The sequence below is a fragment of the Nerophis ophidion genome, linkage group LG05, assembly GCF_033978795.1.
Source record: "Nerophis ophidion isolate RoL-2023_Sa linkage group LG05, RoL_Noph_v1.0, whole genome shotgun sequence".
NCBI lineage: Eukaryota > Metazoa > Chordata > Actinopteri > Syngnathiformes > Syngnathidae > Nerophis > Nerophis ophidion.
The window spans coordinates 30,704,564-30,730,743 of record NC_084615.1 but is presented as its reverse complement, the minus strand read 5'-3'; the positions used below and the strand labels follow the sequence as shown (position 1 = coordinate 30,730,743).

The following is a 26,180-nucleotide window of genomic DNA, read 5'->3' as shown; positions in this document are numbered from 1 at the left end:
TGCTATACAAGTACAACCCATTTATTTATTTATAAATATACACACATACATACATACATACATACATATATATATATATATATATATATATATATATATATATAAACAAGATGGAATAATCACAACGCCTCCTTTAGAAACCAGACTTTGCGGAATTCTACAGAACTCAGCAAACACATTTGGAACCTCAAAGACAATAATGTTGAATATTCAATAACATGGCACATTCTTGCATCCAGCACACCCTACAACAGTGGTAATAAAAGATGCAACCTATGTTTAAAAGAGAAACTGTTTATTATATATCATCCAGATCTATCATCCCTCAACAAGCGCAGTGAAATCATTTCAACATGCCGCCACAGACGGAAACACCTCCTAGGTAACACATGAGCCAATCACCACGCCCCTACGCCTGCCTGAACCCACCCACTCTGTGCTCTATAAAAACCATTGTATGTGAATGCTCCCATTAAAATCTCCTGATGATTGAGGGAACCCCTCATGAAACAGTTCTGTAGAGATGAAGTAGTCTTGTGATTTTTCCCACACCTACATATATATATATATATATATATATATATATATATATATATATATATGTATTAGGACTGCGAATCTTTGGGTGTCCCACGATTCGATTCAATATCAATTCTTGGGGTCTCGATTCGATTACATATCGATTTTTTTCCATTCAACGCGATTCTCGATTCAAAAACGATATTTTTCCGATTCTAAACAATTCTGTTTTCATTCAATACATACGATTTCAGCAGGATCTACCCCAGTCTGCTGACATGCTAGCAGAGTAGTAGATTTTTAAAAAAAAAGCTTTTATATGTATAAAGGACAATGTTTTATCAACTGATTGCAATAATGTAAATTTGTTTTAACTATTAAAGGAACCAAAAATACGACTTATTTTATCTTTGTGAAAACATTAAACACAGTGTGTTGTCAAGCTTATGAGATACGAGCAAGTGTAAGCCACTGTGACACTATTGTTCTTTTTTATTTTTATAAATGTCTAATGATAATGTCAGTGAGGGATTTTTATTGATACTGTTGTTGATAATATTCATTTTTGTTTCATTACTTTTGGTTTGTTCTGTGTCGTGTTTGTGTCTCCTCTCAATTGCTCTGTATATTGCAGTTCTGAGTGTTGCTGGGTCAGGTTTGGTTTTGGAATTGGATTGCATTGTTATGGTATTGCTGTGTATTGTTTTGTTGGATTGATTAAAAAAAATAAGAATAAAATAAATGAAAAATAATCTATTTAAAAAAAAATGAAAATCAATTCTGAATCGCACAACGTATTCGATTCAATTCGTATTCAAATCGATTTTTTCCCACACCCGTAATACACACACACACGTGTACACACATATATATATATATATGTATATATACATATACACACATACATATATATATATATATATATATGTATATATACATATACACACATACATATACATACATATATATATATGTATACATACACATATATATATATATATATATATATATATATATATATATATATATACATATATATATACATATATATATACATATATATACACACACACAAACTCAGTGGCCTAGTGGTTAGTGTCCGCCCTGACAATCATTGGTGCTTTAACTGTAACATACATACATACATATATATATATATATATACATACGTGTGTGTGTATGTGTGTGTTTCTAATAATATAAGAATCATACTTATCATTCTAAAGACACATTGTGTTCGTTCTTCACTTTATTAAAAAAAATTCTTGATAGAGAAAATAAAAAGACTCACATTCCTGAGAGCACATTGATCACAGTAGATGTCACTGAGGGGGCGGGACATCATGTTGGAACTCAAGTATTATGGGATGGACTTGTCTTGTCCTAATGTCTCCACAAACAAGGGCAGGGACAAACAGGACGGCGTCAAACTTCTCAACTTCCTGAGATAGCTATATGTCTCCGCGCGCACGCGCACACGCACGCACTGAGCTGAAGACGTACAAGCGCTTGAGTGCTGGACCTTAGCTGACAGTAAAACAGCTCCATCTAGTGGTCGAACTGCAACAACACCACCCCAGCTTTTCAACATGTTTCTCTGTGCCCCTCCTCTTTTTTTTTAACATAAATTTTAACTTCAACTGCATCAGAGTCGAAAAGGAGAACTCATATTTAGCTAGTGTGAAAAAAAAATCTAAAAAGGACATCGTATTAAATATACTGTTCAATGAAAAGCAAGTTTCTCCACATTTTGGGGCAAAATCAAATATTTTGACATCAAATATATTTCAAAAATGTATTTGTGAATACAAATATTTTTATTAATTTGGAGATGCATGCTTTTCTTTGGAAAACAACTATGAAGAATTGTGTCGTTAATATATTCAATGATTATTCCTAGCAGGGCTCTGGTCAAAATAGTTATAAAGTTAAGGCTACTTTTGTTAATTTCTTGCTCATCCATAATGCAATTCTACCCTTAAAAGCTACATTTATAATAATAAAAATAATGATAACAATAATAATAATAATAATAATAATAATAATAATAATAATAGGTTATTTATAAATGTATCAAAAAGTAGTCCAAAAAATATTTAGGGGCGTTTGGAGTGGATTCAAGTTAAAAAAAATAAAAATAAAAATTACTGGTAATAATGAAAATGGCACAAAAGTAAATCTCCAACTTTGTGTTTTAGTTTTCCAAAAAAAAAAGGGACCAAACTTTGATATTGTAAAAAGTAAGTGTGCTTGTTTCCAGTGGCGGACCAAAACAAACACCATGAAGGTCAACAAATAAAAAAGGTGCAGCTTGTATTGACCAAACAACAAAGAAAGAAACACAAAGGAGCTGAAGTCAAAAGGAAGACAGCGAGATTGTCTCGGGCGTTTGTCTTTGTCAATGTTTTTGCGTTTCAGTTGGACAACAACAACATCTCAGAGTGGAGCCTCTCACTTCCTGTTTCAGTCCAGCAAGGTGAGACGGATGAGACAAGATGGCGTTTTGGATTCAAGTTGGCTGAAAAACAAACCATCGTTAGCTTACTCACGCTAAGAAAAGTTGCTACTCCACCAGGACCTCCTCCACCTTGATGGCGTCGAGCGGCGTGCCTGAGTTGGACAAATCTGATCCGTCGTCTTTGGAAACCTCCTCGTGCTGCGCCAGCATTCCCGCTGTGGTGTTGCCCTGGAGCCCTGCCAACCCCCCCTGTGTGAAGCACAGGTGTTTGATGACCTCGTTGGGGCTGGAGAAGGTGGTGGCGCAGATGTTACACTTGTAGGGCTTGGAAGACGCCAAGAACATGGCCTCCATCTGGCTGCTGTCGTCGCCCGCCGCGCACAGTTCCATGCTCTGCCGGTCCACCAGCGTGTAGGCGTCGGCGCCCTGGTTGAGGCACACGTGGCGCGCGGCCTGGTTGGCGCGGCAAAAGCTCTTGCCGCAGGCGCTGCACTTGAAGGGCTTGCCCGTGTGGATGTACATGTGCTCGCGCCAGTGGCTCTTCTGGATGAACTTGCGGCCGCACGTGCAACACTCGTATTTCCGCCGCTTCAGCTCGCGGTCCAGGTCGGCGCTCTCCAGGTTGTCGATGTCCGCAATGTCTGACGGGGGCGGCGTGTCCGCCTGGGAGTTTAAGCCGCCCACCCCCCATCCGGAGGTGGACACCTCAGCGAGAGGGGAGTCAGAGTTGTTGCCCGAGGCCGGCATTTGCTCGCCGTCGCTGATGACCTCCACCGAGGTGCTGGTCTTGCCGGCCTCGAGCATGGTCTGCTCTGCACTCATTAGAGGGGATGGGGCGCTGTTGAGTTCCCCTGAGCTGTGTGCCAGCACCTGAGTGTGCTGCAGCAGGTGCTCCCTCAGCAGGCTCCTCTGGTTGAAGCGACTCCTGCACAGGTGGCAGGAGTAGTGCTTCCTGAAGGAGGCGCTCCTCTTCATGATGCTGGGCTTCACGTGCAGGATGGCGTTGGCGGAGGCCACGTCGGCGCCCAGCGAGTCCAAACCCACCGCCTCTTCGGCGGAAAATTGAGCTCCGCTGGCGGAGGCCTCCGCTCTTGGAGGGGACGGCTTGGACGGAGCCGCGGCGGCAGTGGCGAGCTGCTCCATGTCCACCGGCGAAGAGACCGGCGTCCCCGCCGACAGCGCCGCCTGCTGGTCGGCGATCTGGATGCCGTAGAGGGAGGTAGAGAGGTTGAGGCTCTGCTCCGGGTGGGAATATGCCGACTGGCTGGCTTCCTGCAGGAGAGGGTAGGCGTGCAGGAAGCGCACGCCTTGCTCCAGGCGAGCGGGGTCGATGAGCTGAGGCGCTAGCTTGCCAGTGTACATCAGGTTGAGCAGGTAGCTGAAGATGTCAGGCTGGATGTCGGCCGCCTTCAGACGCACACAATCACTGGGAAAACACAATGACTAGATTTACTTTTACAATCAATTACGGACAATTAGTGCCCAAACGCTTTGCCTCTAAGGGCAAAAATGAAAATGTGCCAAATGTCCGCGTGCCAAAGAGCCATTTTTTACCATACAACAGCACCACAAGTGAGGATATTAGCCTCACACTGCCATATAAGCTAGTAGAGATTGTCACCTTCAACAGAAGGCAATTAGTTTTAGACTTAGACAAACTTTATTGATCCACAAGGGAAATTGTTCCACACAGCAGCTCAGTCACAAAGGATGGAAAGGGTAAGGATGGAAAGTATAATGCACACAAGGGCACAAAAATAGGGCAAAAACACAAATGTATAAAATAGACTAAAAATGTACCATACTAGCAATATAAAATAACATGTGTAATATTTACATATTATGCATACAGTATATAATATATACTCATGTATTATATTATTATATAAAATATATTGATAATTGGCCCTCTTTCTGGGGCAAACCTGGCTTGCTGATGAGAGACTGCCTTCATCCTAACCGGGAATGCGCTATCATCTTGTCTCGGAAAATAGATTTCTCGTTGAGTCACATTTGACTAACTGCACTAGAGCAAGCCTAGTCACAGGCAATTACAGAGCCTGCTAGTCTGGGTGAGGAGTCAGTTAAATTAGAACTAGCCAGGCTGGATAATCCCTGTACACATAGCAATTTTCTTAGAACAACACACAACTCACATAATGTTTTTTCTGCTATGACTATGTCAGAGTTAGACATGCGTTCTACTGAGGTTGCATATCATGATGCGTTCAGTTTATCGCAGCACCAAGTAGACAATCTGAAAATTCCCGTCATATCAATTCCTAGATATGGTCGAAATTATTTTAAGTGCACTGCACATAATGAACGCAACATAATTAATATTGCTACTACAGATAATGTTGTCAAAAACTCCTTATAACAGCCCACTACCTACAATATAGGCTTTCTAAACATAAGATCATTGTCTCCCAAAACGTTATTAGTTAATGAGGTCATTAGAGACAACAATCTTAACGTCATCGGTCTCAGCGAAACCTGGCTTAAACCAGACGACTTTTTGGCGCTAAATAACGCATCTCCTCCTAACTATACGAATGCGCATATTGCCCGTCCCCTTAAAAGGGGAGGGGGGGGGGGGGGGGGGGGGGGTCACACTAATATACAACGAAAACTTTAACCTCAGTCCTAACTTAAATAATAAATATAAATCATTTGAGGTGCTTATTATGAGGTCTGTCACACCGCTGCCTCTATACCTGGCTGTTATCTACCGCCCCCCAGGGCCCTATTCGGACTTTATCAGTGAATTCTCAGAGTTTGTTGCTGATCTAGTGACGCACGCCGATAATATAATTATAATGGGGGTTTTTAATACCCATATGAATACCCCATCGGACCCACCGTGCGTGGCGCTCCAGACTATAATTGATAGCTGTGGCCTTACACAAATAATAAATGAACCGACGCATCGCAGCGGTAATATGATAGACCTAGTGCTTGTCAGAGGTATCACCGTTTCCAAAGTTATGATACTCCCGTATACTAAAGTAATGTCCGATCATTACCTTATAAAATTCGAAGTTCAGACTCATGTTCGGCAAGCTAATAATAGTAATAATAATAACTGCTATAGCAGTCGCAACATTAATGCTGCCACAACGACGACTCTTGCTGGCCTACTGCCCTCGGTAATGGCACCATTCCCAAAGTATGTGGGCTCTATTGATAACCTCACTAACAACTTTGACGATGCCCTGCGCGAAACCATTGATAGTATAGCACCGCTGAAGTTAAAAAAGGCTCCAAAAAAGCATACGCCATGGTTTACAGAAGAAACTAGAGTTCAGAAATTATTATGTAGAAAGCTGGAACGCAAATCGCGCACGACTTAACTTGAGGTGCACCATCAAGCATGGAATGATAGTTTAATAACTTATAAACGCATGCTTACCTTAGCTAAACCTAAATATTACTCAAATCTCATCCGCCTTAATAAAAACGATCCTAAATTTTTGTTTATTACAGTAGCATCGCTAACCCAACAAGGGACTCCTTCCAGTAGCTCCATTCACTCGGCAGATGACTTTATGAATTTCTTTAATAAGAAAATTGAACTTATTAGAGGGGAGATTAAAGACAATGCGTCCCAGCTACAACTGGGTTATATTAACACAGATACGACTGTATATACGGCGGGTACTGCAAATATCCAAAATAGTTTCTCCCGTTTTGATTAAATAACATTAGAAGAATTGTTACAACATGTAAATGGAATAAAACAAACAACATGATTACTTGACCTACTTCCTGGGAAACTTATCAAGGAGCTCTTTGTATTAGTAGGTCCATCAGTACTAAATATTATAAACTTATCACTTTCCTCGGGCACTGTTCCCCTAGCTTTAAAAAAAAAAAAAGGGTTATTCATCCTCTCCTTAAAAGACCTTACCTCGATCCTGACCTCATTGTAAACTACCGACCGGTGTCTCACCTTCCCTTTATTTCGAAAATCCTCAAAAAAATTGTTGCAGAGCAACTAAATGAACACTTGGCGTCTAACAATCTGTGTGAAACCTTTCAATCCGGTTTCAGGGCAAATCACTCGACTGACACAGCCCTCTTAAAAATGACTAATGATCTATTGCTAACGATGGATTCTGATGCGTCATCTATGTTGCTGCTCCTCGATCTTAGCGCTGCTTTCAATACCGTCGATCATAATATTTTATTAGAGCGTATCAAAACACGAATTGGTATGTCAGACTTAGCCCTGTCTTGGTTTAACTCTTAACTTACTGACAGGGTGCAGTGCGTCTCCCATGACAGTGTGACCTCGGACTATGTTAAGGTAACGTGTGGAGTTCCCCAGGGTTCGGTCCTTAGCCCTGCACTCTTCAGCATCTAAATGCTGCCGCTGGGTGATGTCATACACAAATACGGTGTTAGCTTTCACTGTTATGCTTATGACACCCAACTCTACATGCCCCTAAAGCTGACCAACACGCCGGACTGTAGTCAGCTGGAGGCGTGTCTTAATGAAATTAAACAATGGATGTCCGCTAACTTTTTGCAACTCAATGCCCAAAAAACGGAAATGCTGATTATCGGTCCTGCTAGACACCGACCTCTATTTAATAATACAACTTTAACATTTGACAACCAAACAATTAAACAAGGCGACTCGGTAAAGAATCTGAATATTATCTTCGACCCAACTCTCTCCTTTGAGTCACACATTAAAAGAGTTACTAAAACGGCCTTCTTTCATCTCCGTAATATCGCTAAAATTCGCTCCATTTTGTCCACTAAAGACGCTGAGATCATTATCCATGCGTTTGTTACGTCTCGTCTCGATTACTGTAACGTATTATTTTCGGGTCTCCCCATGTCTAGCATTAAAAGATTACAGTTGGTACAAAATGCGGCTGCTCGACTTTTGACAAGAACAAGAAAGTTTGATCATATTACGCCTATACTGGCTCACCTGCACTGGCTTCCTGTGCACTTAAGATGTGACTTTAAGGTTTTACTACTTACGTATAAAATACTACATGGTCTAGCTACAGTCTATTTTGCCGATCGTATTGTACCATATGTCCCGGCAAGAAATCTGCGTTCAAAGGACTCCGGCTTATTAGTGATTCTTAAAGCCCAAAAAAAGTCTGCAGGCTATAGAGCATTTTCCGTTCGGGCTCCAGTACTCTGGAATGCCCTCCCGGTAACAGTCCGAGATGCTACCTCAGTAGAAGCATTTAAGTCTCACCTTAAAACTAATTTGTATACTTTAGCCTTTAAACAGACATCCTTTTTAGACCAGTTGATCTACCGCTTATTTTCTTTTTCTCCTCTGTCCACCCCTCCATTGTGGAGGGGGTCCGGTCCGATGGCCATGGATGAAGTACTGGCTGTCCAGAGTTGGGACCCAGGATGGACCGCTCGCCTGTGTATCGGTTGGGGACATCTCAATGCTGCTGATCAGACACCGCTTGGGATGGTTTCCTGTGGACGGGACTTTCGCTGCTGTCTTGGATCCGCTTTGAACTGAACTCTCGCGGCTGTTATGGATCCACTATGGATTGAACTTTCACAGTATCATGTTAGACCCGCTCGACATCCATTGCTTTCGGGTCCCCTAGAGCAGGGGTGGGCATTACGTCGATCGCGATCGACTGGTCGATCTCGGAGGGTGTGTCAGTCGATCTCAAGCCAGGCATTAAAAAATATACATAAAAATGAGCAATCATCAATCATACCAAGACTTCACTTTCGTCAGTTGTTTGACATTCTCGGCACCCGAGGATCTTGTGAGATGACGCTGGCTGCTGCGAGCTCATATTTAAGAAAAAAATCACTAACAGGGCGGACGCAGAGAAACACATTTTATTTCTAGAGACTCCGTACCTACTGTCAAAACTCTAAAGACCGACTGCACAGTTCCTGTCTTCACCATAAAAGACCTGTTTCATCCTGCCTGCGCTAACAAAATAAGAGTCTCAGAAAGCTAGCGTGCACAAGCTAGCAAGCTACGGAGTTTGATGCCAATGTATTTCTCCCCCGCCCTCAGCGACCGCTTTCTCACTTGCTTGCCCACCCGCACACTCACTGACGTCACTCACCTGCTGCCAGACATTAAAGGGCCACACACATATGCTACTCTCATAACAAAGTGTTTAAAAACGAGTATGCAAGTTGGACAAATGAGATGCCAAATCCAACCACTTTCACGTGGTATTGGACAGAAAGGAGGACTTTTTTTCCCTCCATTTGAAAATGCGGACGTTATCAGCACCACTGTCTAATTCCAATCAATGCAAGTCATCAGAATCAAATACACCAACTTATATTCTTGTCTTCATGAAAGAAAGGAATCTATAATTAAATAATTGGGTTGTACTTGTATAGCGCTTTTCTACCTTCAAGGTACTCAAAGCGCATTGACACTACTTCCACATTTACCCATTCACACACACATTCACACACTGATGGAGGAAGCTGCCATGCAAGGCGCCAACCAGCACCCATCAGGAGCAAGGGTGAAGTGTCTTGCTCAGGACACAACGGACGTGACGAGGTTGGTACTAGGTGGGAATTGAACCAGGGATGCTCGGGTTGCGCACGGCCACTCTCCCCACTGCGCCACGCCGTCCCTATGTGTGTTAAACATGCTTGTATTATCATTAAACACCATTAACTTGTTAACAAAAATGTCTCTTTCATAAATAAATAAATATAAATTATAAATAGGAATGAGGTAGATCTCCTCGACTTGGTCAATTGAAAAGTAGCTCACCTGCAGAAAAAGTGTGAGCGCCCCTGCCCTAGAGGGTGTGAGTTTTCCTTGCCCTTATGTGGGTTCTTCCGAGGATGTCGTAGTGGTTATGCAGCCCTTTGAGACACTTGTGATTTAGGGCTATATAAATAAACATTGATTGATTGATAGGCAGTAGAAAAATTATCTATAGATTTTATGGTATTAAACTACCAACTCAGTCACCAGAGTTTTACCGTAAAATTTACTGTATTTTTACACCAAATTATTGTAAATTTAAAAACTATACTATTGTTTTCTGCAAAACTTCAGGGACTGATTTCCTTTTTTTTTTAAACTGTAAAATCTATGTTCCCTGTTTTAACAGCACATTACTGTAAACTGAAAAGCAGTAGCAATGTTATTTTTACGGTAAATTTTGGCGACTGAGCTACCAGTGTTTTAAAGAAATATCTGCAGTATCTATTTTTACAGTGCATTGCCACAAATTGAAAAACAGTACCACAGTTTTTTTTACCGCCAAATTCTGTGCTGCCACTTTTTTTAACTGGAAAATCTATGTTCCGTGTTTTTACAGAGAACTGTAAATGTAAAAATGGTAGCACTGGTATATTTCCAGTGACTGAGCTTTCCGGTTTTTTCAGTGAAATCTATCGCAGGCCTGGGAAACGTTCTCTCTAAGGTACGCGCCTTTGCAATTGCACACTGCTCATGCGTCCTCTGCGCACGGCAAATCTAGGCCGCGCACAAAATCGAATACAAAGATAAGCGCATAACAGTGTGCACGTCTGCCGTCGCTCACATGTGCGCCACTGAATGCTCAAGGAGTTTTGGCGTTTGCTCACATACTGTATATGAAAAATTGGAGGAAAAATTGGGCCTGGGCAATTATTGTGCCTCGGGGGACCGGATTTAGAGAAAAATATGTGTCTGGGGGCCGGTATATTTATTTTTAGAAACACTAATACAAAACCTCACAATAATGTCTGATTGAATGCTAAAAACATTATGACAGACCACCTTAAAAAACGGAATTTGAATTTGATTTTTTTTTACTAAATGAGACACCAAGAATGTACCTGAAAATAGAGAATGTGGGATTTACAATATTAACTATGAACGATAAAACACTGAATATTGACAACATATGAACGTCACACTCCCTCTCTATCAACATATTTTACAATCGAACGAAATGCAATAAAAATGCAACAAACACAACGAAATTAGAACGCAAAGGATAAATAAACCCAACTACAATCTGATATATTTGATATGTCACTAAGCTTTAGAACTTCGTTGTAAAAATCTCCTTCCGTGTCTGTCCCTGACACCCACATGTCAGGCTGGATGCTCTGGAAACACTCTGTGGAAACGCTCCCCACCCACACTGCTTGGTGCCTCGTCTGAGCTGCTGTGACTTAGATTACCATAGTAGCTAATTAGATTACCATAATAATTAATTAGATTACCATCATGCTTTAAGCACAGATTCCAACGCTTGAAATGCTATGTATAGTTCAAGATTTACGGTCATTTGAAAACATCACTGCACATCATAATGACAGCCACACTTTCCATTTTAAAGATCTAAAAAAAGTATTTGGGAATGTCCAGCGGGTTAGATTGAAAAGCTTAACGGGCCGCATGCATTTGCCCAGATCTGATCGACAGACTTTATACAGCGTAACCTTGACAGAGGTCAGTATGAATATGTATACTTTGGCCATCCCTGCTCTGAAGGTGTATCAAATCTGGTGGTGAGTGAGCAAATGCCATCAGGCTACAGTGACTGTTAAGTAGAGTGCGTTGAGCTTTTCGCACTTTTGACGTCATGTTTCAAAAAAGCGCCGATATTTGGTGTACCGTATTTTTCGGATTATAAGTAGCTCCGGAGTATAAGTCGCACCGGCCGAAAATGCATAATAAAGAAGGAAAAAAACATATATACGTCGCACTGGAGTATAAGTCGCATTTTTGGGGGAAATTTATTTGATAAAATCCAACACCAAGAATAGACATTTGAAAGGTAATTTAAAATAAATAAAGAATAGTGAACAACAGGCTGAATAAGTGTACGTTATATAACGCATAAATAACCAACTGAGAAGGTGCCTGGTATGTTAACATAACATATTATGGTAAGAGTCATTCAAATAACTATAACATATAGAACATGCTATACGTTTACCAAAAAATCTGTCACTCCTAATCGCTTAAGCCGATGAAATCTTCTTCCTCGATGTCGCTTTTAAACAACTCTGCCAACTCCAAAGGTATGCGCCGCTTCCTCTTGTCGTTTTCTGCTGCATATTTCACCACGTCCAGCTTGTAATCTGCAGTACATGACTTCGTTTTCGATGCCATTTTTATTCAGCCCTTCTCAGTTTTTGTAAGTTACCGCCAACGTTGAAATGATCCATTGTAATAGCTACGGCAGTAGCAAATAGCAAATAGCAGTAAGCATCCCTTGACCCACATTGCACTTCTGCCATGACCCTCCCCCTCCAAATTCTTATTGTGTGTGACGATTGCTGACGTGTGTGTGATGATTGCTGACATTTTCTTTGTCTCTTCCGCGAATGGGATAAATAATATTATTTAATATTTTACGGTAATGTGTTAATAATTTCGCACATAAGTCGCTCCGGAGTATATTAGTAATAACTAGTAATAATACTACACGACTTGGCTGCAAGCAGCAGAGGCGCTGCTGATTTAGCATAAACTCGTCTGCTAAGCGTGGTTGATTGCTAAAAAAAAAAACCTGCTTGTGGGTCTGTGCCTGTTGTACCTGTCTTGGTGAATGAAGAGCATTCTGAAGTAGTTGGAGAAGGCAGCCAGCACGGCCTTGTGGGCTTTAAAGAAGACGTCTCCTATAGCCACCGTGCAGTCGCACAGGAAGCCGAACTCCCTCTGAGCGTTGAGCTGCTGCAGCAGGATAAGACCGTGGTTGGCCAACTCCATTCTTCAACCTACACACACACACACACACACACACACACATCAGTTTCCTGTCTGTGACAAGACCGGAGGTTGTTACTACCGCAGAGAACCGGGGCTCACAAGAGTTGAAGACTAAAAGCCCTTCACTAATTAGAATTACTTGACAAACACCATGTGCTTGTCGTCAACTGATGTTCTTACTGTTTATAACCGCCGACATGCAAAAAAAAATAAAAAACAATCATCTCACTGACTTGTTTGCTCCACTTTAGAGAAGAGGCGTTGAAATGCTCATTTTTTTAAATTGTAGGCTTTAAACACTTCCCAGGGCGTAGTTAAAGCTACACATCTTAAAATAAAGGCCGAAGCACTGCCAACTGTCAGTCAGTCAGCTCCATGATGTTGTTTACCTCTGCAAATAGGCTAACCAAGCATGATGCTGCTCACTGCTCCCCTCACTTCCCAGGTGGTGATCAAGGGTGACCGGTCAAATGCAGAGAATCATTTTGCCACACCTCATGTCTGTGTGACTATCATTGGTACTTTAACTTTAACTTACATTCTTGTATGTGAAATAAGGCATCTATAATGTTTGGAAAAGTATAGAGTTAAAGTGTATATGAAAAAAGCGGATAAAAGTACACAATACTGCTTCTTGGAGAGTAAAAATGCAACAACATGATCATTTCCTATCATGGTTATTGTGACAAAAATTATCACGGTCCTCATTATCGTGGTATTGTGGAGTGTGCTGAAAAATAACTTTTACACACACTGAAATCTTTTAACGAAGTCTACTCAAAAACAATAACTTTCTTGGCAGAAGAAATATTAAATATTGTTCTTGCTTCTTAAGATCCAACTGAATTGTACTTGAGTGTTTGAATAGGTTTATCTTCTCTCATTTTAATTTGTAAAGGGTTTTTAATGATAAAGAAAATGTTTTAATTCCGGTTCATGTGACATCACACAAGTTTACTTCCTGTTGTCATCTTGATAGATTGATTTGTTTATACCAGTTTAAATTGGGGTATGCCATGCAAAACCAACTATTCTTACCTATTGATACCTCTTTTGTGTATTTGGGATCTGCATAAGACCCAAAAGTTTGAAACCAAACCATGGAGGCATTGCCGAGATGTTTATAAAAAAATATTGCCTTCCTTCTTACTTCCGACAATCGAGCCGTTTGGAATTTGCCCAATTTGTGCCGCATCTGCCAAGTGTGACGGAATACATGGTAGGGATTTACCCGAAGAACTTTGCACGAGTCCTCGTCAAGAAGCTCCTTTTTTCCTCTGTCCCGCTGTTGTAGGACAGACTGGCTCGTACCCGCTGTTGCCATTTCTAATACAAAGTAGCGTATAGTTCTAACTTGTCAGTTGACTCCATATCAACACTATCATCAAGCCGCTTTTTGACCAGCTCTTCAGAATGTACCGTTTTGTAGGCGGTCTTATTTACGTGCCTCTAATTCGACTGTGTCTTGACCCTGCAAGCCATATTGTAGTTTGGAGTCTACTAACAGATATAAGTGAGGACTATACGCTACTTTGTATTAGAAATGGCAACAGCAGAGGATGCATGTACGAGCCAGTCTGCCCTTCAACAAGAGGATAGAGGAAAAAAAGTTGGAACATATTGACTACAACGGCGGACTCATACAAAGCTCTTTGGGTACCATATATAGAGATATCCAATGACAAAAATGTCACAAATTAGGCAAATTCTTAACAGCTCATTTGTAGGAATTATGAAGGAGGGCAGGATTGTTTATAAATACCTAGGCCAGGGGTCGGCAACCCAACATGTTGAAAGAGCCATATTGGACCCAAATTACAAAAAACAAGTATGCCTGGAGCAGTAAAAAAATAAAAGCCTAATGCAAGTGTTATAATGAAAGCAACACATATAAGTAAGTGTCTCAGAGGGTTAGACAACTCCTGGAAATGACTGGCTTAAAACTGCCAAAAGGTATAGATGTGTGTGTCCAAGCAAAAGGAAATGACAGGCTGTCTTCTTCTAATGGATTTAGTACAATCTTTGCAAGCTGGGTAACATTTGCTGTGGTCTGGAACACCATGGTAACGTTTGCTGTGGTCTGGAACAACATGTCACACAATCAGAAATGTAGCCAATATTACAAACAGATATTGTGCCTTGAGACATGCAAATATAAATTAAATACACAGAGGACATAAGTAAAGGAAATTAAAAGAACTCAAATATACCTACAAACAAGGCATAATTATGCACAGCTAACCTAAATAGCATGTTAGCATAGATTATTAGCACTCCAATAATAGCGAGTCAATAACATCAACAAAGTGCACCTGCTTGCATTCACGCACAGCATAAAACATTTGGTTGACAAAATGAGACAAAGAAGGATTGGCATTAAACACGTGTTTCTGTGGCAGCGTCGGAGAAAGTTGTACATGCAAACTAAATACAGTGAGTTCAAGGACCGCCAAAATTAGTAAGCCAAAACAGCGCTGGCCAAATACTGTCATCAGTGAAGCATAAACACAAACATATTAAACAGTGGGCTTTCTAACAATTAGGAAGGTTTTTGTCATGTTTTTCCTCCTACAGAAACATTATTAAAACAACAAAATATATCCCCCCCCCCATCTTTTTCCATTTTTGAAAAAGCTGTAGGGAGCCACTAGGGCGGTGCTAATGAGCCGCATGCGGTTCGAGAGCCGCGGGTTGCTGACCCCTGATCTAGGCAATGTCTCCATTGTTTGATTTCAAAATTGCGGGCCTTATGCAGATCCCAAGTACACAAAAACAGGTACCAATGGGTAGGAAAAGTCAGGTTTTGCGTAATAGGTGTCCTTTAAATATGAAAAAATAAATCCCAACATAACCCCCTTTAACGGGGAAAGATGTGTCTTGTATTCATGTTAGCTAGGGCAAGCTAGCTCTCTACCTTGCTTCTCCAGTAAACGAGCAAGCATCCTGTGAGTTTATCAAAAGGTTATCAATCATGATTTTACAATAATTTAAATTCAAAACGGTAAAACTAATTGTTAGGAGGTTTACCGAAGTTTTAATAATATTGTTAATTTCCTACTGGAGACACAAACTGTAGGACAAACAGTTCATTAGCATTCAAGCAACAGACACAAAATGGTACGATTTGCTAAAATAAACTCTAAATTCCATCACGAAGGCTCAATTTTGGCCAAGTCACCTTCAATATAATATCATGGGGCACGTATTCGGTGAGAAATGTCGATTTTTACATCAAGCAGGCTTTCACAAGCTTGCCTTTCTTCCTCTCAAGTCTTATGCACCGGACATGTCAGAGCTTGACGCGTCCCAGTGACCTAATGGAACGGGCGCCGTCGACCCGAGAGGTCCCTGGAGGACCGGGAAGGCTCTGGGCCGTCACATGATCGGGGTGATGGGTGTCGACACACATTCCTCCTTTCCACCCATGGGGAAGACCTTCTCCGGGAAGAAGGCAGAGCATGACGGACGCTTGTCGGTTCATTTACTTGGTGTAACCGTCAGTGTGGAGCTGAGCACCCCCCACTACCGGATAGGAACTGCACTGCCACGGGTATGGGCGCAGTTACAGGAAAGGCCGTGTTTACCACAGGGGCATTTACACAACATTGTTAAAATGGAGGACAAGCACTAGGGGTGTTAAAAAAAAAAAAAAATTCTCGAATGAATCGCAATTTATATTTGTAACGATTTTTAATCAAAACATTGTCTGTCCTAGTCACTCAGGCAAATCATATTGTTGATGTAGATGCCCATATCTGCTGTAAAGATTTACTTTAGAAAAGAGAAATGTTAGATGCATCTATTGTTACCTTATTTATATTTTACTTTATAGAATGTTTGTCTAGAAATGTATTGAACAAAACCAGTTTTCTTTTAAATGGCTTATACTTGTATAGCGCTTTTCTACCTTCAAGGTACTGTATTTTTCGGACTATAGGTCGCAGTTTTTTTTCATAGTTTGGCCAGGGTTGTGACTTATAGTCAGGAGCGACTTATGTGTGAAATTATTAACACATTACCGTAAAATATCAAATAATTTTATTTAGCTCATTGACATAAAAGACTAAACGTATAAGATTTCATGGGATTTATCGATTAGGAGTGAGAGATTGTTTGGTAAACGTATAGCATGTTCTATATGTTATAGTTATTTGAATGACTCTTACCATAAAATGTTACGTTAACATAGCAGGCACCTTCTCAGTTGGTTATTTATGCGTTATATAACGTGCACTTATTCAGCCTGTTGTTCACTATTCTTTATTTATTTCAAATTGCCTTTCAAATGTCTATTCTTGGTGTTGGGTTTTATCAAATAGATTTCCCCCAAAAATGCGACTTATACTCCAGTGCGACTTATGTATGTTTTTTCCTTCTTTGTTATGCATTTTCGGGAGGTGCGACTTATACTCGGGAGCCACTTTTATTCCGAAAAATACGGTACTCAAAGCGCTTTGACACTATTTCCCCATTCACCCATTCACACACACATTCACACGCTGATGGCCAAAGCTGCCATGCAAGGCCCTAACCACGACCCATTAGGAGCACAGGTGAGGTGTCTTGCTCAAGGATACAACGGATGTGACGAGGTGGGTAGAAGGTGGGGATCAAACCAGGAACCCTCAGGTTGCTGGCACAGCCACTCTCTCAGCAGCGCCACGCCGTCCCCTAAGTAATAAATGTATTACAGCTTTTTATCTATTTTATGGACGAATGTAGTTTATAATAGAGCTGCACCCAATGATATTAAAAAGTATGCATTTTGAATCGTGAATTGATTCTGAATTGTGCGGTGCCCAAAGATTTACAGCCCTAACATGCACGTAAAGTATGTTTCTACCAGGGTTGTATTAGTATAGTACTGCGATACTAATGAATCATATTCGGTACTATACCCCCTCTGAAAAGTACCTGTCCGCCACTTCTAAGTCACTAATCCTCGCCTCCATGGCGACAAATAAAGTAAGTTTCTTACAAGTATCATCCCTGCAGGACGAGGAATAGCTAAACATGCTTCACTACATGAAGTGGTTTACCAGCTTCAAAATGCAAACAAACACCATTGGTGGATTCACACCTAACATCCACTGTAATGATACCAAGTACAATAGCGTATTTAGTTGATACTATTATGATTACATCAATATTTTTGGCATCACAACATCTTTCATTTAAAAAAAAAATTATATTATGTTTATAAACTCAGGATATATTTCCCAGGACACATGAGGACTTGGTATCGGCTTAATACCCTAATTTGTGGTATCATCTAAAACTAATGTAAAGTATCAAACAATAAAATAATAAGTGATTATTACATTTTAACAGAAATGTAGATAGAACATGTTAAAAAGTAAGCAGATATTAACATTAAATGAACAAGTAGATTAATAATTAATTTTCTACCACTTGTCCCTAATAATGTTGAAAAAAATAATAGAATGATAAATGATACAATATGTTACTGCATATTTCAGCAGCTAAATTAGGAGCTATTGTCTGCTTACTTACGACTAAAAAACAAGTTGTCTTGTATGTTCACAATTTTATTTAAGGAATAACTTGCAATAAAAAAAATATGTTTAATGTACCCTAAGATTTCGACCAGAGTCGGGACCCAGGATGGACCGCTCGCCTGTGTATCGGTTGGGGACATCTCTGCGATGCTGATCCGCTTGGAATGGTTTCCTGCTGGCTCCACTATGGACGGGACTCTCACTACTATATTGGATTCACTTCGGACTGGACTCTCACCGCTATGTTAGATCCACTATGGATTAGACTTTCACAATATCATGTTAGACCCGCTCGACATCCATTGCTTTCAGTTCCCTAAGGGGGGTGGGGGGTGCTCTCCAAGGTTTCTCATAGTAATCATTGTCACTCTCACCGACGTCCCATTGGGTGTGAGTTTTTCCTTGCCCTTATGTGGGCTCTACCAAGGATGTCGTTGTGGTTCGTGCAGCCCTTTGAGACACTTGTGATTTAGGGCTGTATAAACAAACATTGATTGATTGATTGATTTTTTTTGTTAAAGTAAAGCCAATAATGAATTTTATTGTGGTCCCCTTCATTTAGAAAAGTACCGAAAAGTATCGAAATAATTTTGGTAGCGGCACCAAAATGTTGGTATCGGGACAACACCAGTTCCTACTAAACAACAATGGTGCTATTTACCGCACTGGAGCAGCAATATCCCACGATAAAAACATGTAACCAGGTAGCTCCTGCAAATGGTGTCTCTATCGCCAACTACTGGCGTGGCATGCTTATCGCAGTGTCTTCAGCTTGTTATCGCCGGGTTTCCTAGTGAACAGAGATTGTTTTGACAATATTGTCTGTACGCGGCATTAACTAATCGCACCTTATAAACCGGCGGCCCATCTTGCCATCTGCCTGGAGCAGATGGTCGCACACCCGGCGTCCGGTCCTCGCGTCACCCCTACCCCGTTAAAGAAAGAAAGACCCACTAAGCAATAAATTTTTCTTTTGCCTGGAGATTGTAAATAGGATGTTGTGGGAATTGATCACACAATGAAAGTCAGCTGTGTGAAACACTACAATGAATCCGTATGCAAATTCTAAATGACCAAATAGAAATAATCTACCTTGGTATATTTCCTGGATGACCGATTTGCTCTATGTGTGTATTCTCTTTTTTTAACTGAAAAAACTCAACATTCCTGTCACTGAATACCCCAATGATCGTAGCAGAAAGCAGATCATTTTAGCAAAGCGTCAAAAATAGTCCCTCATCCGTTTGATTTCAATACTTTGAAACAAATATAGCCCAGCTTCAATAGTTCATCAGTTTATAAAAATCCATCCATCCATTTTCTACCGCCTAATCCCTTCGGGATAGCCGGGGTGGGGGTGCTCGTGCCTATCTCAGCTACAATCGGGCGGAAGGCGGAGTACACCCTGGACAAGTCGCAACTTTATCGCAGGGCAGACACAGATAAAAGTGTTGCATTTAATAGTGCATAGTAGAACACTACATCTGTTTAGTTTGATACAAATAATCCATTTATCTGTCCTGTAAAGTCTTTAAAATGAACTCAATGAGTCTTTATTAGTCCAAGAGGGGATGTTTAAGCATGGACTTGATTAACTTAACTCTTTAGCTTTTATGCTTAAACTCTGGTTTGTGTGCTAATGTATGTGGAATGAAATGTCTAAATCAGTGGTTCTCAACCTTTTTTCAGTGATGTACCCCGTGTGAACATTTTTTTAATTCAAGTAGCCCCTAATCAGAGCAGAGCATTTTTGGTTGAAAAAAAGAGATAAAGAAGCAAAATACAGCACTATGTCATCAGTTTCTGATTTATTAAATTGTATAACAGTGCAAAATATTGCTCATTTGCAGTGGTCTTTCTAGAACTATTTGGAAAAAAAGATAAAAAAAACTAAAAACGTGTTGAAAAATTAACAAGTGATTCAATTATAAATAAAGATTTCTACACATATAAGTAATCATCAACTTAAAACGCCCTCTCTGGGGATTGCAATAGAGATCGTTCTGGATTCATGAACTTAATTCTAAACATTTCTTCACAAAAAAAGAAATCTTTAACATCAATATTTTTGGAACATGTCCACAAAAAATCTAGCCGTCAACACTAAATATTGCATTGTTGCATTTCTTTTCACAGTTTATGAATTTACATTCATATTTTGTTGAAGTATTATTCAGTAAATATATTTATAAATAATTTTTTAATTGCTGCTATTTTTAGAATAAAGAAAAAAAAAATCTCACGTACCCCTTGGCATACCTTCAAGTACCCCCAGGGGTACGCATACCCCCATTTGAGAACCACTGGTCTAAATGGTTGGGATCCTCCAGAGAGACAGTGGACATTTGCTTTTGCTCTACTTCTTTTTTCAGAGTTACAAATTCCAGAGGAGAATAGCCCCAGTTATTGCAGGCTTATGCAAAACTACAAATTTAAAATTTCAATTCAATTATTTTCATTGGATTTACAGAAAGCGGAATTTAATGATGGCCAAGTAACAGGAAGAATTTTTCACGTTTTGTCTTAAACAGTCGTGTTTGGAATGTAAAGCACGGTTCAAGAAATTTGCGTTCAAAGAACATCGGCTTATTAGTGATTCCCAGAGCCCAAAAAAAGTCTGCGGGCTCTAGAGCTTTTTCTATTCGGGCTCAAGTACTCTGGAATGCCCTCCCGATAACAGTTAGAGATGCTACCTCAGTAGAAGCATTTAAGTCCCATCTTAAAACTCATTTCTATACTCTAGCCTTTAAATAGACTCCCCCTTTTAGACCAGTTAATCTGTTGTTTCTTTTCTGCTCTGCCCCCCTCACCTGTGTGGAGAGGTTATTAGGTGACCACAGATGTTGTGCTAGCTGTTCAAAGTCTGGATCCAAGTGGACCACTCATCTGTGCATCAGTTGGGGACGTCTCTGCGCTGCTGACTTGTTTCCACTCAAGATGATCTCTTGCTGGCCCCACTATGGACTGGACTCTCACACTATTAACTAGATCCACTCCAAGGTTTCTAATTGTATGTCACTGGGTTGTGTTTTTTCTTGCCCCGATGTGGGATCTGAGCCGATGATGTGGTTGTGGCTTGTGCTGCCCTTAGAGCACTTGTGATTTAGGGCTATTTAAATAAACTTTGATTGATTGATTGATTCTGGAATGCACTAAGATAGGGGAGCTCAAACTCTTCCCAGCCAGGGCCACATACAGAAAAATTGAAGGATGTGGTGGCCACTTTGATACATTACAGAAACTAAAACCAATACAATGCAGATCAGTCAAATTCAATATGCTAAACTACCTAAGCAAAACATCCACATTAAAGTTAAAGTACCCATGGTTGTCACACACACTATAGGTTTGGCAAAATTATTCTCTGCATTTGACCCATCACCCTTGAATACACCCAGGGAGGTGAGGAGAGCAGTGAGCAGCAGCGGGGGCCATGCCCGGGAATCATTTTTGGGGATTTAACCCCCATTTCCAACCCTTGATTCTCAGTGCCAAGCAGGGAGGTAATGGGTCCATTTTTATAGTCTTTGGTATGACTCCAGGCCTATATTTGTGTGATAGGAATCAAAAATGTCATAAAATGTATAGAATTAAAACAGCAATGTCAATGGGGCTTTTGCAGCGCTTTGCCTTGCTGCTCAGGCCCTAAATCGTTTGATATCTAATCTAATCCCCTGGCAATGTTGAATTTATTTTTCTTCTTTACTAATAATAGTATTGTTCTGACAACTGAAACTTATTTTGAGGGCTTTTTGAAGGCTTAATTTGCCATATCTTGCAAGAAATGTTTACATATTTATCATGACAGGATGCACAAAAATAATCAAAGACCAGGCCTTTTCAGTTGTCAGTTCCAATTTTAATTTTTTTTTCAAATCGTGTTTATTTTGTCTGAAGAATTAGTCACGGGCCAATAAAAAAATGAGCCATGGACCGTTTGTGGCCCTGGGCCACTTTTTGGACACCACTGCACTAAAACGATCAATTGGAATCGCAATTCCACTTCCTTTTTGCAACCTCTATCAAAATTCAATTCAAATTGGATTGGTATATAGGAGATATTTTCAATTCAATTAGGAATTTTGCACAGAATGGCTAAATCAGGCTGGAATGAAGGTTTTAGAATGGCCTTCCCAAAGTGCTGACTTCAAGGCCTACTGAAATTAGATTTTCTTATTTAAACGGGGATAACAGGTCCATTCTATGTGTCATACTTTAACATTTCGCGATATAGTCATATTTTCGCTGAAAGGATTTAGTAGAGAACATCGACAATAAAGTTCGCAACTTTTGGTGCTGATAAAAAAGCCTCGCCTTTACAGGAAGTCGCAGACGATGACATCACAAGGGTGAGGGCTCCTCACATCCACACATTGTTTTTAATGGGATCCTCCAACAGCAAGAGCTATTCTGATAGAGAAAACGACAATTTCCCCATTAATTTGAGCGAGAATGAAAGATTCGTGGATGATATTGATAGCGAAGGACTAGAGGGAAAAAAAATAAAAAAATAAAAATAAGAAGCGACGGTTCCGGGCGGCTTCAGTGTGAGCGTTTCAGATGTAATTAGACACATTTACTAGGATAATTCTGGAAGATCCCTTACCTGCTTATTGTTTTGATAGTGTTTTAGTGAGATTGTAAAGACATACTTCAAGGTCGGATGGCTGCGGTGAACACGCAGTGTCTCAAGAGAGAAGCCGAGGAGCCAAGCTCACAGCTGCCTTTTAAACAGCTACTGCAGGAGGACGAATAATCCAATGATGTCTCCAGTAAGTTATATATCACAATTTTCCCATCCAAAAACATGCTGGTTGACGTAGAGAAACATGTTCGCTTGACCGCTCTGTGTTAAAAACAAAGAAACACCGGCTGTGTCTCGGTGCTAAAGACAGCTGCAATACACCGCTTTCCACCAACAGCATTGTTCTTTATAGTCTCCATTATTAATTGAACAAATTGCAAAAGATTCAGCAACACAGATGTCCAAATTACTGTGTAATTATGCGATGAAAAGAGACGACTTTTAGCCATAACTGGTGCTGAGCTATTATTTCCTGACAGTCCGTAACGTCACGCGCACGCGTAATCATTCCGCGACGTTTTCAAGAAGAAACTCCGCTGGAAATTTAAAATTGCAATTTATTCAACTAAACCGGCCGTATTGGCATGTGTTGCAATGTTAATATTTCATCACTGATATATAAACTATCAGACTGCGTGGTCGGTAGTAGTGGGTTTCAGTAGGCCTTTAAACGTGTGGACAATGCTGAAGAAACAAGTCCATGACAGAAAATATTGTTTGAATGAATGAGAAAATAAAAAGGGGGAATCTAAAAAATACATTTAAAAAAAGCACTAAATAGCACAGCATTAGATAGGTTCAAATTAAATGTATGTTTTAGTTCTAACTCAAATTTTAGAAACAAAAAGTGTAGTAAAAGCCGAAATGAAACTAACTGTAACGGTGGAAGAGGGGTTAGTGCGTCTGCCTCACAATACAAAGTGTGGAGTTTGCATGTTCTCCCCGTGAATGCGTGGGTTCCCTCCGGGTAGTACGGCTTCCTCCCACTTCCAAAGACATACACCTGGGGATAGGTTGATTGGCAACACTAAATTGGCCCTACTGTGTGAATGTGAGTGTGAATGTTGTCTGTCTATCTGTGTTGGTGTTATAAGCACAATACCAATGGCGCGCAATTTGCAAAATGCGCAACCGCATTTTCCAATTTTAATGTCAAATCAAATCAAATCAAACGTTTATTGGATTCATCACATCCACGACTAAACTACTGACTAAACTACTACCAAGTGTGGATTCAGGCCGGGTGGCCTATTTCAAGTTCCAGGTAACCCTACATTATTATATTTTATAAATAGTAAACCAAGTTGGGGTAGTAGTTTAGTCAGTAGTTCTGTAGTGGATGTACACTGTATAGTGATGAATCCATTAAACATTTGATTTGATTTGACATTAAATTTGCAAAATGCGGTTGCGCATTTTGCATATTGCGCGCCATTGGTATTGTGCTTACAACATTGGCCCTGCGATGAGGTGACGACTTGTCCAGGGTGTACTCCGCCTTCCGTCCGATTGTAGCTGAGATAGGCGCCAGCGCCCCCCGCGACCCCAAAAGGGAATAAGCGGTAGAAAATGGATGGATGGATGTTTAAAGGCCTACTGAAATGAGATTTTCTTATTTAAACAGGGATAGCAGGTCCATTCTATGTGTCATACTTGATCATTTCACGATATTGCCATATTTTTGCTGAAAGAATTTAGTAGAGAACATCCACGATAAAGTTCGCAACTTTCGGTGCTAAGACAAAAGCCCTGCCTCTACCGGAAGTCGCAGACGATGACGTCGCAAGTGTGGGGGCTCCTCACATCTTCACATTGTTTTTAATGGGAGCCTCCAACAAAAAGTGCTTTTCGGACCAAGAAAGCGACCATTTCCCCATTAATTTGAGCGAGGATGAAAGATTTGTGTTTGAGGATATTAATAGCGACGGACTAGAAGAAACAAACAAACAAAAAACGCGATTGCATTGGGACGGATTCCGATGTGTTTAGAGACATTAACTAGGTTAATTCTGGGAAATCCCTTATCTTTCCATCGTGTTGCTAGTGTCTTTGTGAGTAAAAATAGTACCTGATAGTCGGAAGTGTACGTCCAAGGGTGGGTTGACGCGATGTGTCTCGGGGGAGGCGGCAGCTTTATGGACGGGATAAACAGAGCTTTTCTCCGGTAAGAAGCGACTTTTTAACCACAATTTTCCAACGGAAACCTGCTGGTTGACATTCCGTCGTGTTTCATGTTCGCTTGACCGCTCTGATCCATAGCAAATTTTCACCTCCAGGAATTTTAAACAAGTGTGTGGCTAAAGGCTAAAGCTTCCCAACTCCATCTTGCTACTTTGACTTCTCCAGTATTAATTGAAAACATTGCAAAAGATTCAGCAACACAGTTCTCCAAAATACTGCGTAATTATGCCGTTAAAGCAGACGACTTTTAGCTGTGTGTGTGCGCAGCACTCATACTTCCTAAAAACGCGTGACGTCTTGCGTACACGTCAAAACTCTCGGGAAATTTAAAATTGTAATTTGGTAAACTAAAAAGGCCGTATTGGCATGTGTTGCACTGTTAATATTTCATCATTGATATATAAACTATCAGACTGTGTGGTGGTAGTAGTGGGTTTCAGTAGCAGGGTAACTTGTTTGCAGGCGATGTAGCACCGCCCCTGCTGGGAGGCAGACAGACACGTGGAGCAGCCACTTCCGTAGTATAAATAAGTTATTCCCACTTCAGAAAAACACTAAGCTTTTTCCCACATTTCAAACGTCACAAACACATCTGCGTGCTTATGTGGGCATCACTTAGGCGACGTAAACATTTTTTTGAGGGGCGAATGAGAATTAAGAACAGAAACAGCAGATTCGACACAATGTTGACCTAAAGTAGCTCGCACCAGCAACTGACGTGCCATGCGCGCACGCGGGGCCGGCAAGCGCGCGCCCGCGCCGAGGGGGATGGGGCTGCTTGCTAGCAAAGACCAACAACTTCCTCCGTGCGACAAACAAGCCAACGTCTGAAAATATCGCTAATTGGGAGTCAAATGTTGCATTCCTGCGACTTCTCGGTCCTACCTTAGCACTCGCCGTCCCTCTGAATCGTCGTCGCCGTGCCGCCGCCACCGTCTGTGTGTCACCGGGCTGGAGGACTCTCGCTCTGCGCCGTCCGTCCGTCCTCTCCGGGCTCCCAGCAGCTTTGTAGCGGCGGCGGAGAGGGTCGTCGGTTGTTTTCCGGTTTAGGGGGTTTTACGTTACAATCACATGACTGTGGCGAAGGAGCCAGCCAGCCGTTGCAGGATCCGTTGGGCAAGGGGGCGGTCGCGTTAACGTTAATTCCCCCCCGCCAACACACACACACACAACGCTCTGCCCTTTTTTTGTTGTTTTTAAGCCGCCGTTGAACCAAAAAAA

The 26,180-nt window shown here is 40.9% G+C and overlaps 1 protein-coding gene across 2 annotated transcripts; it reads right to left on the bottom strand.

The window, feature by feature from the left end:
- Positions 1-1,750: 1,750 nt before the first annotated feature.
- On the bottom strand, positions 1,751-26,180 carry zbtb2b (zinc finger and BTB domain containing 2b). 2 transcript variants are annotated; one of them, XM_061900542.1, is made up of 4 exons: positions 25,845-26,180; positions 12,502-12,682; positions 3,107-4,403; positions 1,751-3,037 (listed from the first exon to the last, which is right to left on the bottom strand). In XM_061900542.1, the coding sequence occupies exons 2-4, from the start codon at positions 12,672-12,674 to the stop codon at positions 3,029-3,031; spliced, it is 1,479 nt and encodes a 492-aa protein (XP_061756526.1). In that variant the 5' UTR covers positions 12,675-12,682; positions 25,845-26,180; the 3' UTR covers positions 1,751-3,028. The 2 variants fall into 2 exon arrangements, with proteins under 2 accessions (XP_061756526.1, XP_061756525.1); XM_061900541.1 differs by having other exon boundaries at positions 1,751-4,403.

Coding starts and splice junctions, on each gene's coding strand:
- zbtb2b (XM_061900541.1), bottom strand. CDS start 12,674: ATGGAGTTGGCCAACCACGGTCTTATCCTGCTGCAGCAGCTCAACGCT. Junction 4,404..12,501: donor CTCTTCATTCACCAAGACAG/GTACAACAGGCA, acceptor GTGTTTTCCCAG/TGATTGTGTGCGTCTGAAGG.